General features: G+C 39.1%; 1 protein-coding gene across 4 annotated transcripts in view; it reads right to left on the bottom strand.

The window, feature by feature from the left end:
- LOC110389905 (oncostatin-M-specific receptor subunit beta-like) overlaps window positions 1-13,432 on the bottom strand; it is a 33,530-nt gene that overhangs the window by 2,881 nt on the left and 17,217 nt on the right. For 3 of the 4 annotated variants that reach the window (XM_021380972.1, XM_021380970.1, XM_021380971.1), the window contains 12 exons: window positions 13,210-13,339; window positions 11,762-11,919; window positions 9,908-10,044; window positions 8,502-8,661; window positions 7,939-8,015; window positions 7,326-7,542; window positions 5,347-5,547; window positions 4,469-4,570; window positions 3,855-4,034; window positions 2,368-2,532; window positions 801-879; window positions 451-523 (listed from right to left, as the gene is read on the bottom strand). In XM_021380972.1, the coding sequence (XP_021236647.1) occupies window positions 451-523; window positions 801-879; window positions 2,368-2,532; window positions 3,855-4,034; window positions 4,469-4,570; window positions 5,347-5,547; window positions 7,326-7,542; window positions 7,939-8,015; window positions 8,502-8,661; window positions 9,908-10,044; window positions 11,762-11,919; window positions 13,210-13,339 (1,679 nt within the window). The remainder of the gene's footprint in view (window positions 1-450; window positions 524-800; window positions 880-2,367; window positions 2,533-3,854; window positions 4,035-4,468; window positions 4,571-5,346; window positions 5,548-7,325; window positions 7,543-7,938; window positions 8,016-8,501; window positions 8,662-9,907; window positions 10,045-11,761; window positions 11,920-13,209; window positions 13,340-13,432) is intronic. The other variant, XM_021380973.1, reaches the window with a different exon arrangement.

Below are 13,432 nucleotides of genomic sequence, written 5' to 3'. Positions count from 1 at the left end.
AAGCCTAGTGCCTTTTACCAATCCTTTCCTCACCATCAGACCTGGCAGAGCCCCATGCATCCGCCCAGGAGTCATTCAGTGGATCGCTCTCTTTCCTTCACATGACAACACAAGGGACACATGCAGCCGAGGGATGGGCGGATACAGTTCATAGGCTGCATCAAAGTGCACCATCACACAGTATGTTCTGTTGTGTTCAGACAGTACTGTGTTTTGAACAGCAGCGCTGGAAGAAGCACTTACTCTATCAAAAAATTTCATTCGGTGTATAATTTTGCTTTCATTTTTTGCAGTATCTAGCTATCACTAAGTTTTCCATTAGATGAAGATATTAATTTGCATTCAATTTCTGCATTTGAGTGTCACTCATTTTAAATGTAGCTAACACTGGATAATATTTACTAATCAAGAAGGGAAAAATAAAAAATACTAGATTTTCAGTGATCTTACTTTAAACTCTTTGAATGACAGCACTTTGCTCTTGTTAGGACTAGGTATTACAGGACAGCAGCAATCCTTCACCCTGGAAATAAGAAAGCAAAACAAGTGAGGTTTTTTGTTCTCTCATCAAAGCATATTCTGCCAGCCAAGGCAATATATGTGTAGAGAAACAGCTGGAAATGACGAGTGTCTCAGAAATGCTGCAAGCCAAATACTTACAACATCTACACAGATGGACAGTCAAAGGAAAAAATGAACGAGGCTTTGTAACAGGCTGGAAGCAACAAGAAACAGCTGTGGTTTGTGAATTACACTACTTGCATTCTCTAGCTGCAAGAAGAAAATGCATTGTAACTTACCACTTCATCTTCCAGAGGCATACAGCCATTATTAGTGAAGGAACTACCACAAGCAGGACTAGAAGGTACAGCATGTCTGCTGTAAAAGAAAAATACTTCAAAATTTTGTTTTCAACTTCTCACCTGTTTAATACAGCCTGAGATTCTGTAACAGAAATACTATCAAGTCCATGTGGGATATGAGCCACTAACTCAGCAGTGAAATTCTCTGTGGCTGCGAGATATTTTGGCTCTAAGTTCTGGGATATAGTTATATATCTTTGGATATTGATTACCAAAATTGAAATATTGCTAGGTTCCTTCATTTTGCCCTCATGTTAATTTCTTAACTACAAGCAACAAATTCCAAAAGCTAAAAATGTAGTAATCTTACTAAACTACTTGTTTCAGATTTCCTTACAGATCCCCAGAGACAACATACTTTTTCACTGAGACGATGTTGACATAAACTCTACCGCCAGTATGGATAGACCATATCAAGACAGACACTGCCTGTGTTCTTGCTCTCCTAGGATTTATGCTGACATAAGGGTCTCAGTATTTTCACTTCTAGTAGTTATATATAGCCTTAGAATACATTTTTCACAAACAGTTCAGGCTGCTACACGTAGGCCCTGACAAAGAACAAGTGTTCTCTGAAAATTTCCCGTGGCCACTGCCCTCTTGCCCCATGCCAGCCAGCTTGTGTGTCTCTACCACAAACCACAGAAAGGAAATAAATAGTCGCATTACATTCTCCTTTTTAGCTTTCCTAGGTTAATTATGCTAGTACGAATGTCTGTGCCTAAAGCTGGAGCATGGGAGCTAGAACAAATGTGCAAGACACAGAACTGCCTCTGAGAGGGTACCATGAGCATTTGGACCCTTTATTCAGTTAGCATAAACCATGAAGTGTTGTCATAAAACCATGACAAGTGTCCTTGCTTAACCAACACTTCACCCTTTCCTCCCCCTCCACCCTCACCCCAGACAAATTTTTCAAAACCAGACATTTCCAATTTGGATCACAAATCTCACAGCTGGGACTGCTGGATGGTATTTTCAAGAAAACAGAACTAGAGGCAGGTGATTTCCTGCTCTGCTTTGAAAAATCTGCCCCGTTAGTAAACTACAATGTTCAAACAACCCTCTGCTACTGACTTATGAAAGAGTTAGCTTGACAATTTAAAGTTTAAAGATTTAAAGGTTTAAAGACTAATAAGAAAAGCAATCATCATCAGAAGTTCAAAAGTGCATACAGAAATTCTCTTCAGTTTCTCCTGTATTATAAACCTAATTAAATCCAACTACAGTCCTTCAATGACCTACCAAACTGGACTCACTAGGCCTGCAAATCTGCATGAATTCTGCTACATCCCAGGAGGATATGATATTTAAATATGGCTGTGGAATTCTTTTTATTCTAAATTAAAAACACAGCTACTTAAAAGCATCAAAATGTCATATTGGTATACATATTTCATTTTCAGAATTAAACTTTTTCCCTTGAGAAAGGAAAGATTATTTTAATCTCTAACATTCTCCCATCCTTTTGTGAGGAGAAACATTTCTCAGTGCCAGTACTCACAGTCCAGTGGTGTATCTATGTATCTGAAGTTGGTAAGGTGATTTTCTCCTCCTCCTGTGTACGCTTTAACGGATAGCTTGTATTTCGTGTTTGAAGTCAAGTGTTTCACTGTGTACGTTTTTTCTTCTGGGTTTTCAATTGTGAATTTACATAGCACTGAACCATCTAGAATGAAACAGACGTTACGAATCAGTGTAACTGATTCGTAAACCACTGAAATAACAGAACGTTTACAGTTCGCCTTCTTTGTAATCTGCACAATTTCTTCTGAGAAAGATGATGCATCCTGACTCACTGCCGCTGGGCTGGGCTCGCATCCCTTCTAGCTGGACTCTCACAGCACAGTCTGTCTTGCAGTAGGCCTTCTAACAATTTGCTGTCAAAAAATACATCCCTATATTTTCATTTCCTCTTACTACAGTTTGGTGTTCTGCCATTTTCTTCAGAGTTCTGCAGCTTTTAAGCTTACATCAAGTTCTTTCAAGTTAATCGAAAGCAAAAAATCTCTGTCTCAAAAATAAACTTTCTGTATTGTGCAACTCCCAGACCCCAGGGAGAGAAGGGTTAGCTTGTTTCTCTTGTTCCCAGTCACACCTCCCATCTGCTAGCTCATGCAACTGGAAAGCAGTAACTTTTTTTTATTTAACCATTTTAAGTCTAACTAGGATTACTTGCAGAACTGTGGTTCTCCAATGCTTAGTTTAGACCTGACTGGAACTTTTACATAATTTTCCTTCAGTTCAGCCTATGCTTTTCATCCTGGTACTAGCCTAATAAGGAGAGGGATATGAGAGAAAACACGACCTGTCTGGAAGAAGAGATAAGGAAAAAAAGCTCTAAATGAGATGGAAACACATGGAAATGTTAATGTATCAATCATCTGGAGCAGTTTTGAACACGAATCATTAAAATCAGAAATAAAAAGTTAAACATGGCTTTGTGCCACCCCACGGCTTAGTTCTGCTGCCTGAGGAACTCCACTGGAGAACACAGCCACGAATACTTTCATTATAAAGGAATTCAAATGGGGAATTTCCACAGTGCTCCAATTTTGAAGGAAATAAATGCTATTCCATCTGTTTCTAAAATACCTAGTAAAACTACCATGCTTGCTATGACTCTCATCCAAGCAGATCACAAACAGATGTTTTAGAAATTTATCCAGAACTCAGATTACAAGAAGCAGGAACAACTCCTCCTACAGTATTGAAAGAATCTTTTCTGTAGCTCACACTAATGCTGAAGGGAGCTATAGAAAAAGGACAAGGAGCTATAAATCTGTATAATGCCAGGACTGTAATTCTGCCCAATAACAGCTCAAATATTAGGAAGGAATCAAAAGAAGCAGGTGCCAAAATCTATGCTATACCTAATGGATCGATTTGCTGGCCTAATATGACCTTTCCAAGAGGTTGCAGTATCAGCCACAAGGCCTCCCTCTCACCTACATTAGTGACAGAACTTCCAAAACCCCAGGGCTCTGTTACCTGCAAGAACGTGATTTTTGGCTCCTTTCAAATTGCAGTCCTCTTGCACAGGTGACACATAAACATGGTAACCTCTTAAGAAACCAGGGTGTATCTCATCTGTGGGGTAAGGATCCCAAGACAGTGTTACTTCATGATAACTCAGTTCAACTTTTTTCACATCAGGGTCAAATCGAGGAGCTGGGAGAAAGGAAAATCATGTTAAACTTGACATTATCATTCAATCATGTTTATCTTCTCATTTGAAAAAGTTCTAAATTCCCATGTGTGTTTGTACCTCTACTTAATTTAAAGACTGAACAAAACCAAAGCACTCCAAAAAACCTGACACCTTCACAGCGTGTTTATGGAGTCTACATGACACACAAAGCATGTATGGACTTCTAATCGTAGTTTAGTCTGATTAGTGCGGACTTGACCTGGTCACAGCACTAGTCTCATATCCTCTATCTAGGGAATATAGATTTTTTTACAATTTATAAATCATATGTTGATACTGAAACAACACAGCAAGTACATTTTAATCTAGTTACAGAAGCAGGGCTGATGAATTCCTCTGTTTGTGACAGATCAATTCAGCAAATACACAAACGTGAAATACATCGGCAACTTACGTAACTCCTTGAGATAACCAGTCTTTTTCTCCAGTAAGGAGGCTCTATTAGCAGCAGATGCATAGACGTGGAAATTGTATCTCACCCCAGGAACAAAAGCAGCTACAAAATAGTAGAACTGATTATAAAAACAGGTCAAGAGGTAGGTTCCCATGGTGTGACTTTTTTGGTATTGCTATTGTTGCGTGGGTTGCTTTTTGTGTGTGTTTTTTTTTGTTTGTTTTGTTTTGTTGTGTTTTTTTCTTCTTTTAATGACTGAGGTGCAGTTTATTTATTGAATACTAAGATGTGTTCAGTCAAACTTTGATCATTTCATTTCAACAGGTGAACTCTCTGTTGAGAGAGAGTCTGGGAAAGCTACATTCCTTTAGCTGCAGTAGTATGTCACAGTGACTTTCACATAGCCAGAAAGGACTTAAGTCTAATGGTCACTACCAGGATAAAATATGCACAACTGGTGAGACACATTCTTTGGGGTACACTGAGAGCACTAAGCCTCTCACTATGAAGTGGGTGTTATAATGTTAGTGTAAACTTCTAACCTGCACTACAGACAAGGCAGAGCTCCCCTTTGCATCTGTCTACTTACACAGATTTTGAACATCAACATTCACTACCCTCCTTCAAGATGTTACTTCAAGATACTCAGAAGATGTTTTGCTAAAATATTGCTCTGATTTCCATGGCTCTGTGGTGCTAACATATTTATGGCATCTATTTTAGCTGCTGGGCAAAACATTATGCCACGTGCTTTTACAGAATTGTACATGCACTGTACAGACTTCAATATTCCACAGGACGTGCATTCTAAATTCATTTAATGCCTGCAGCATAAAAGAATTCAGATATCAGAAAAAAAATATATATTCTGCTTTCACCTGATTTGATCAGAGCACTGGAAGTGTTGGGTCCAAATCTCTCCCATTGCAAATCACAAGGCTGCAGCATTGGAAAGTTACACCAATCAATAATGTAACTGTCAGATTTATCTCTGGGCTTCCAGGAAATCAAAATGCCACCATCTGTACCATTAACTTGTTCTTCTTTAAGCTCTGAACGACTGAGCTTCTTTTCAGTGTCTAGGAATGAAAAAAAAAAAGCAGAGTTTCTATTATTATCCTGCGTAAGACCTGAATAAACAAAGGTCAAACAGTTTCAATGCTAAGCTGTTAAAACAATAATAAACAGTTACGTTCCTTCATGATCAGGCATACAAGCTCTCTCACATATTGAAAGCCAATCCCTACATATACTGAAAGCTGACTACTCAGAAGTACTACTCAGATAACATCCAGAAGTTATTACCATCAATCCAGCAAAAAACTGGAGTCAAGAACAGAAAGTCACAAGAGGCTAATCATATGCACAAGTTTCACTCACGGAAGGCTGGAATGTCACAGCACGCACTGCAGGTCTGACGCCTAGATTAAGGCTAACCACACTTTGTGGAGACTCTGTGGAAAACAGACCTTCTCTTGTGAGGGATGGATCAAGGCACTCAAGCTTAATATGCATAGAGTTACCACCCTATAGGCCAAAATACAGAAATAATTTCCAGACAGCCATGATTTCAGTTATCAGGTCAGGATAATTTATTCCCTCAAGGTGATAATTCATAGAATCTTAGATTCACAGAATGGCTTGGATTTGAAGGGACCTTAAAGACTAGCCAGGGGCCAGGGTTAGCCAGCCCCTTACCACCCACCAGATCAGGCTGCCCAGGGCTCCATTCAACCCAGATTTGAACACCTCCAGGGATGAGGCACCCAGAGATTCTCTGGTCAGCAGCCTGTGCCAGTGCCTCACCACCCTTGGAGTAAAGAATTTCATCCTAATATCTAACTTAAATCTCCCTTCTTTTAGTTTGAACCCATGTAAAAAGTCAGCCTCCCTCCTGTTCATAAGCTCCCGGTAAGTACTGGAAGGCTGCGATTAGGCCTCTCTGGAGCCTTCTCTTCCCCAGGCTGAACAAGTTCATCTCCCTCAGACTTTCTTTGTAAGAGAGGTGCTTCAGCCCTATGATCATCTAGGTGGCCATCCTCTGGACATGCTCCAACAGCTCCATGTCCTTCTTATGCTGGAGTCCCAGGGCTGGACACAGTAATGCAGGTGGGGCATCAGAAGGGCAGAGTAGAGGGGGATGATCACTTCCCTCGCTCTGCTGCCTTTTTTTGATGCAGTTCAGGATACGGTTGACCCTGTGGGCTGCAAGTGCACACTGCTGGCTCACATCAGCCTCATGAGGCCATCTCTAACTTGCTTTGCTATTACAGTGGGAAGGATTTTTCTCCCCAGACCCCTGCCTCAGGGATGTGAGAGAACTGGTCAGGGATGTGAGAGAACTGGGAAGTCTGACTGCCAGTGAAGACAGATGCAAAGAATGAATTGAGTACCTCAGTCTTCCCTACATCTGTTGAAGGTACTTCTCTCATTTATCAGAGGGGGTATACTCTTCTTTTCTGACCAACATATGCACAGAATCTCTTGTTTTTCATTTCCTTTTCCAGGTTTGCTCTGTGCTTTGACTTTCCTGATCTCATCTCTACACATTTGGATGGCATCCCTGCTCTTGGGCTCTTCCCAGGCCAAACATCCCTGCTTTTGCTGCCTGTTATTTCCTTTTTATCTTTCAGCTTGACCAGGAGGTGCCCACTGAGCCATGCCTGACTCCTGCCTCCTCTGCTTGACTTCATGCATGAATGGATGGAGAGCTCTGGTGCTCTCAAAAAGGCAGCCTTAAAGAGGTGACAGCACTGCTCCATTCCTTCACCCGTAAGGACAGCTTCACTTAGCATAAGTGGATATAAAACTCTGGTAATGGAAATCTAGGTTTAGCTTGAAGTATTCCTGCTGTTACCTGTAGCTCCAGGGATGATCAACACTGAAGGAAGTGAATAACCAACATTGTTCCTTGCCAAGATACTGATTCTGTGGGGATGATTATCAATGAAAATCCTTGTACTATTACAAGCTGATGAAAGGGGAATGCATTCAGGCTTAGATCTGTCTATTACTTTTTCCCAGGTTACTTCATATGAAATAATTTCTCCATTTGCTTGAAAACCTGCTTCTTGCTAGGAAAAAAAATACATGGGTAAACATCAATTACTTAGCAATTTTTCCTGAAGAAAAACATGAGGAAAACAATTAGAACTTTAAATAATAACTTGCATACATTATTTCTGTAACAATATAAACACTTATCTGCAAACAAGCATAAGCATACTTTTGGAAATGGAAGTACAGAAATACCACTAATAGGATTTACCTTGCTATAATGCTTGGAAAAATAGAAGTATGCATGTCGGAAATGCCAACACCATATAGCTAGAAACATCCTGAAATATGTAATACCTAGTATTTGTCTTAGGCTCTTGCCATTGAGTGCACACAGACCTTTTAAAGTTAATGAGAGAAGTTTCAAACCCATTTATGAATAGTTTTATTTCCATTTCTGTACCATGTCTCACCTTCCAGAACAAGGTCACGTTCCGCCCCAGCAGAACTGGCGTAATTTCTCTCCAAATATCCAGTTTCCCTGATGGAGCTGGAGGAAATACAGCAAAACAAAGATGCTTTATTTGCCCCCATTTGAAGAGATTCAGCCCTCCAGACTTCTCTTTCCCAGTCACTCCTACATCTTGCCAAAACATTATCCTTCAACTTCTTGCTGCATTCTGCTTTTTCTTCTGAATGGCTGGCTCATTTCTCTAAAAAACCTTTCTTTGCTTTCAGTTCCCCGATGTTTGCTCCCATCTCTGCACTGTTTTCCTAGCCCTCAAAGAACACTGTTACATTATCCATCCTCCTGGTCACCTGGATTTTCCATTGCCTGCAGTGCATGAAATTCCAGAGGCTGGCATGAAGGATGAGTTAAGAAGCCACCTTCTTAAAGTTTGCTTAGTATGCTTCTTCTTTCATGAATGCAACAGGTCTCTCCTCCAGTGACACAACATAAGAGTAGCAAGTAGCAAAAACAGGTATCAGGTGAAGAACATCATTCAAGATTCATTTCTCTATAGACCAGACACACCTTTTTCCCTTGTTCTGAAAGGATGGGCTTTGCTCCATTCGCTCCATCTCCAGAAATGCTTAGCTGCACCACAACGTACTCTAGCTGTGTAACTGGTGTAGGGCTGCAGTCCACCAAGGGTGATGCTGTTACGATATAGTTCTGAGTCTGAACTGTTGTACTGCAAAACAGAAAAAACAGAACAGTCAGAGCTTAGTTTTGCTTCATGAGCAACAACGGGCTTTTGTTTGAAAAACTATTTTAGCCTCTACACCATACAGTGGCCAGCAAAGCTTGTTTTCAAAAAGACAAAAATTGAACAATAGTCAAAAAAAGAAAAAAAGGAAGAAAAGATAGTCATGAGTTTCAAATACTCAAATACTTCAAATCCAGAAAGAGTTGTGCAAGCTGGTTCGGAGTAACCATCTGAGTAGGAGCCACTCACAGTAAGTCAAATGACAACTCTTCACATCAAGGCAGATGGAATTTACTGAGACCTTACCCTCACCCTACCCAGGTATTTTACTCAGCCCATTTAAGCAAGATGCTCTTCTAGTCATATGCACAGCACGTACAGCTGCCTTTTCTTTCAATTTCCATATCTTTTTCCACACTCCATCTTAAAAGGTAGAGTGAGTTATTGTAATAGTCACAAAGTGAGCAAGCTCCTGCAATGGCCAACCACAGCACTGATTTAATCTAACAGCACTTAGACAATAGTTAAGATAGAGCGTAAGTTGCTTCTGATCTTCATAATGCCTTTTAATATGCTGAAGGCAAGCTGCCCTCCTAAGAAAAGGGCTACAAAGAAACCACAGTAAATATGCAAAGTGTCAATCAAATCCACTGTTTGTGAAAGAGGTGGAAGATGAGGACTCTACTGAAACAATTTCAAAGAGATGGAAGAGGGTGGAAAGAAAAACTGTCCTCAGATTTCCTCACTAAAAACCATTCACACTACCACTAAGCACAGCCAGTAGTGTACAGGAGTGTCCTGGACTAATATCAAAAAGGTGTGATCCTTCAACACACACTTCTCTGCCATTTTCTTGTAAGATGATATTAGTTATAAAAGCGTGGCAAATAAATAAAGATTAGCAGTAGCTACAATAACAGCAATTACAAGGCATGTAAGTATTTTCATCAACTTCATCAGATCTCAGAGACCATTCAGCAGAGGACAGAATATACAGAGTGTACTGGTATACAGACCAGTCACACCGTACACTTCAGTCAGCAGTATAGGCAGTGTTGGAAGTATGTACTAATGTTAGCAATGGCCATCCATGTGGATCATACAATAAGCATGGAGCCTGATAGCAAATAAAACCAGAAAAAACATACAAATCAGCTTGTTCACAAGACTTAGAGTGAATTTAGGTTACTAGAGTATTATTTTTGCATTAGAATAAATTCAGATTTCATACCAGTTTTGCTTTCCCATCAGGTTGCCACACTTCAGCTTGACAAAAGAGTTCAATTTCTTTTTCCTTTTGTTCCCAGTGTAACTCGATTTCTGCATCTGTGTATTCTTCCCACAGCTGGAAAGGTGGTAGGGGATAAACTACAAATGAATGGAGAACCTGAGTTAGCTCTTGTAAAACATAAAATGTATACAAATGTATTTTAAGGTATTTTAGTTGAGCAATGAAAGCAATACTAAATACAGTGTAATTGTTTTCCTCTGTTCTAGGAGAAGTAGACATAAGTTAATAAAAGTTAATTTCAGACTGAAAATGTAATGCCCATGGTCCTGCATAACCTCCTTGAAGAAGGGTGGTTGGACCAGATGACTTCCAAGGAAAAGATTCCTTCCAAATCATTCTATGATTCTGTAAATGTTATACAAGTAACAAACAAACAAGCAAACAAACAAACAAAAAACCTTTTGCTGATTTGGAGATATTTTAGAACATCATGCAGTCAAATGCTGTAACCTAGGGAGCGGTAGAATCTCTTGATGCAGCATAGTGAATAACACCAAGTTTCTATACTCCAGAAACCTGTACTACAATCTTTATTAACAATTCTTACTTTAACTCCTACTAGTAGTTACCCTCTGGTAAACATTACCGGTGTTACTTCTTGTAAAAGATTTCTGAGATCCTTTACTGCTGTGTAAACAGTACTCAACAAGAGCAGCAGATCTCTAACTCTAACTCGCTATTATCAGCTCAATCCCAAGGAATGAGACTTGGCTATGCAAGTGAGTGGTATGTGTTCAGCTTTCATCATTATCCTAAAACTTGATAGAGCATGAATTACAATTTGAGGACTTCCATACTTCAAGGAACTCATGCTTGATACAGAATGCCCATGTACAGAATTGGAAATTATGGACTTCAGTTTTCCTTCGTTGGCTTACAAGAATATTCTACTGTAATTATTTCCAGGATCAGAGAAAACATTAAGAACTTTACTGCCATCACTACTTAAAAGATTGATTCATTATAAGTGTTACATATCATTTCTGTAATTTGTAACAATCACTAGAACTGGCAAAAGAAAATTGTAGTAAAAACTTAAATGTACTGAGCACATTGAATGTAAACTATTCTAGCCTGATTTCCCATGAAAACGAACTTTATCACAATGCATTATCACACTAAGTCTTCCCAGTTTTTTCTTTCTTCCTGCTCCATTTCTTCTTCCCTCAAAAAATCAAATAATCAACTTGCTTCTCTGAAACAAATTTTACAGAGAAGGACTTTTAACTTGTTCCTACAAGTCATAAGAAAATAATGTATCTAGTAAATCTGAAATGAGAGCCTCTAAGGAAGGAATCACTATTAGAATGCAACAATTACATCAGTGAACTCCTGGTCCATCAGCCTCTCCACTTCAGAAGCAGACAAATCACAGGTTGCTTCCTGCTTCCTCAAACAAGCAAGAGAGCTGAAGGAACATGGCAACACTGAGGAGGATGTGATGGGATTAAAGGACACAAAGATGATCGAGGAGAACTGGAAAGCCTGCTGGAGACACAGTACATACACAGCTGTTTTGAGGTAGAAATAGTTAGGAATGTAAGGGACCTGGAGCACACTACGATTAAGCACACAAAAGAATACAGAACACAGAACCACAGCCACTACTATGTACAGAACTTTGCAAAGCTGAAACTGAAGACAAAGCAGATAACAATAGCACAGAAAACTAATAAAACCTGAGAAAACAAAACCAGTGAATTCTACTTTAAACTGGTATCCAAGTATTAAGATCAGGAGGAGAACAAGGCCTTCCACAAAAAGCCTTCCTCAAAGAAATAGAAAAGGTCTTACTTCTGTGAGCTACATCAAAAATTTCCATGGCAGTTCTCTTTCCCAGTGGGTTTTCAACAGTCAGTGTGATATTATAGATCCTCTGCTTCCCTATATCCCAAGAACATGAGCACCTCTCAGAACAATTTACTGTGCATGGAACAGAATTTTTTGAAAACCTATTAAAAAAGAGGAAAACAAAAGAAAAAAAAGAGACATTTTTTTGATGTAGAATGAAGATAGATGTTGAAATCATTGATGCCCAAACTAGAATACAGCATGACAGAAAACAAGGCCACATGGAACTATGAGAAGCCACTCAGTTCTCTTCCCTAGCCCAAAGTAGCATGAATATACTACTCTTATAATTAGAAGGAAGTTTTCTTTGAAGAAGTTTAAGTTTATCCTTAGTTGCTAAAAAAGGTAAATTACTTTTAGGTATTTCATCGTGAGTTTGCAGCTTTCTAAACAAGAGACAGGGTTTACCAATGATTAAGCATTCACTTGTCTACAGTTATATTTTCAAATGAAACAGCAGTTTCAGTGCATCTGCTAAACTTCCACTTTTAAATTCTTTACACATGAATGGAAGTGAATGATGCAGAGACCCTGAAGGTGCTACGATGACTGTCTTCTGGGATCTTTTCATGTAAATTTGTTGTTTTATGGGTTCCCTTCAATCTCTTTTCTTTGTAGTCCCTGCCCTAAAGCCTCACCTTCTTTCCTCTCCTGTGAGTTTAGATGCCTCTGTAGCAAGAAGCCACGGCCTAGGTCTGATTTGCCACAGCCCTTGACCCAGACTGCTAAGAAAAAGCTGTGAGAAAGTCTGCAGAGAGATTAAAAATAGAAGGGAAAAAAAAAGAGAAACTAAAATTATAGACAGATGTAGGATAGACATAGGAGCTATGTTGAGATAGCTCAAGAATTCAAGAAGGAAATGGAAAGTTATAAAAATTGTAAAGAAAAATAACTAATGAATCTAATCAGGCTAACTGGCACCTAGCTGGGAATCACAGGTTTTGGTAGGCTGTACTGTCAACACAGATTGTGAACACACTGATATCAACCTACTAGTTCATTAAATCCCTCCTATCTGTTGTGTGCATTACCCAAAAAATTAGATTTTATTTGTAAGTTATATGTATCCTGCCTGCAGGTATATTTATATCTACTTAAAGATACCTGAACAAATTAATACCAAATAATTGTTAGCAATTATTTGATATTTGATTTATTATTTTTTGATAATATTATTTGATAAAGCAGGCTTTATCAAGCAGAAGCTGGTCTAACGGAACAACAACTTTGCTTCAGGTCATAGCTTAAATAAGCTGATTAGTGAGTTGGAAAGAGGCAAGCAGCTAACTGCAACAAGGATAAAAACATTTCCACAGATTCTGATGGTCAGAAAGAACCTAACTGTTTTGTACATCACAGGCTAGAGCTACTGTAACAATGAGGAGACTCACATTTCAGACAACTTGTATTTTGATGAATGACTTCCATAAAGGTAGGTGTCTCGTCCTTGCTCCCAAGTACATGTTATTTCTCTCAAGTTCCGAGTTTGGCAGGAAAAATCATGAGGTGTGTCAGGTGGTCCTTGTCAGAGAGAATAGCCATAAAAAGACAACAGCATGGCAGTTAATGCAAAAAAAATATCAATAAACTCAATATATTAGCAGACTAGAAACA

The sequence above is a fragment of the Numida meleagris genome, chromosome Z (assembly GCF_002078875.1).
Source record: "Numida meleagris isolate 19003 breed g44 Domestic line chromosome Z, NumMel1.0, whole genome shotgun sequence".
Lineage (NCBI taxonomy): Eukaryota > Metazoa > Chordata > Aves > Galliformes > Numididae > Numida > Numida meleagris.
The sequence above is the reverse complement of the archived record's forward strand: the minus strand, read 5'-3'. Positions and strand labels throughout refer to the sequence as shown.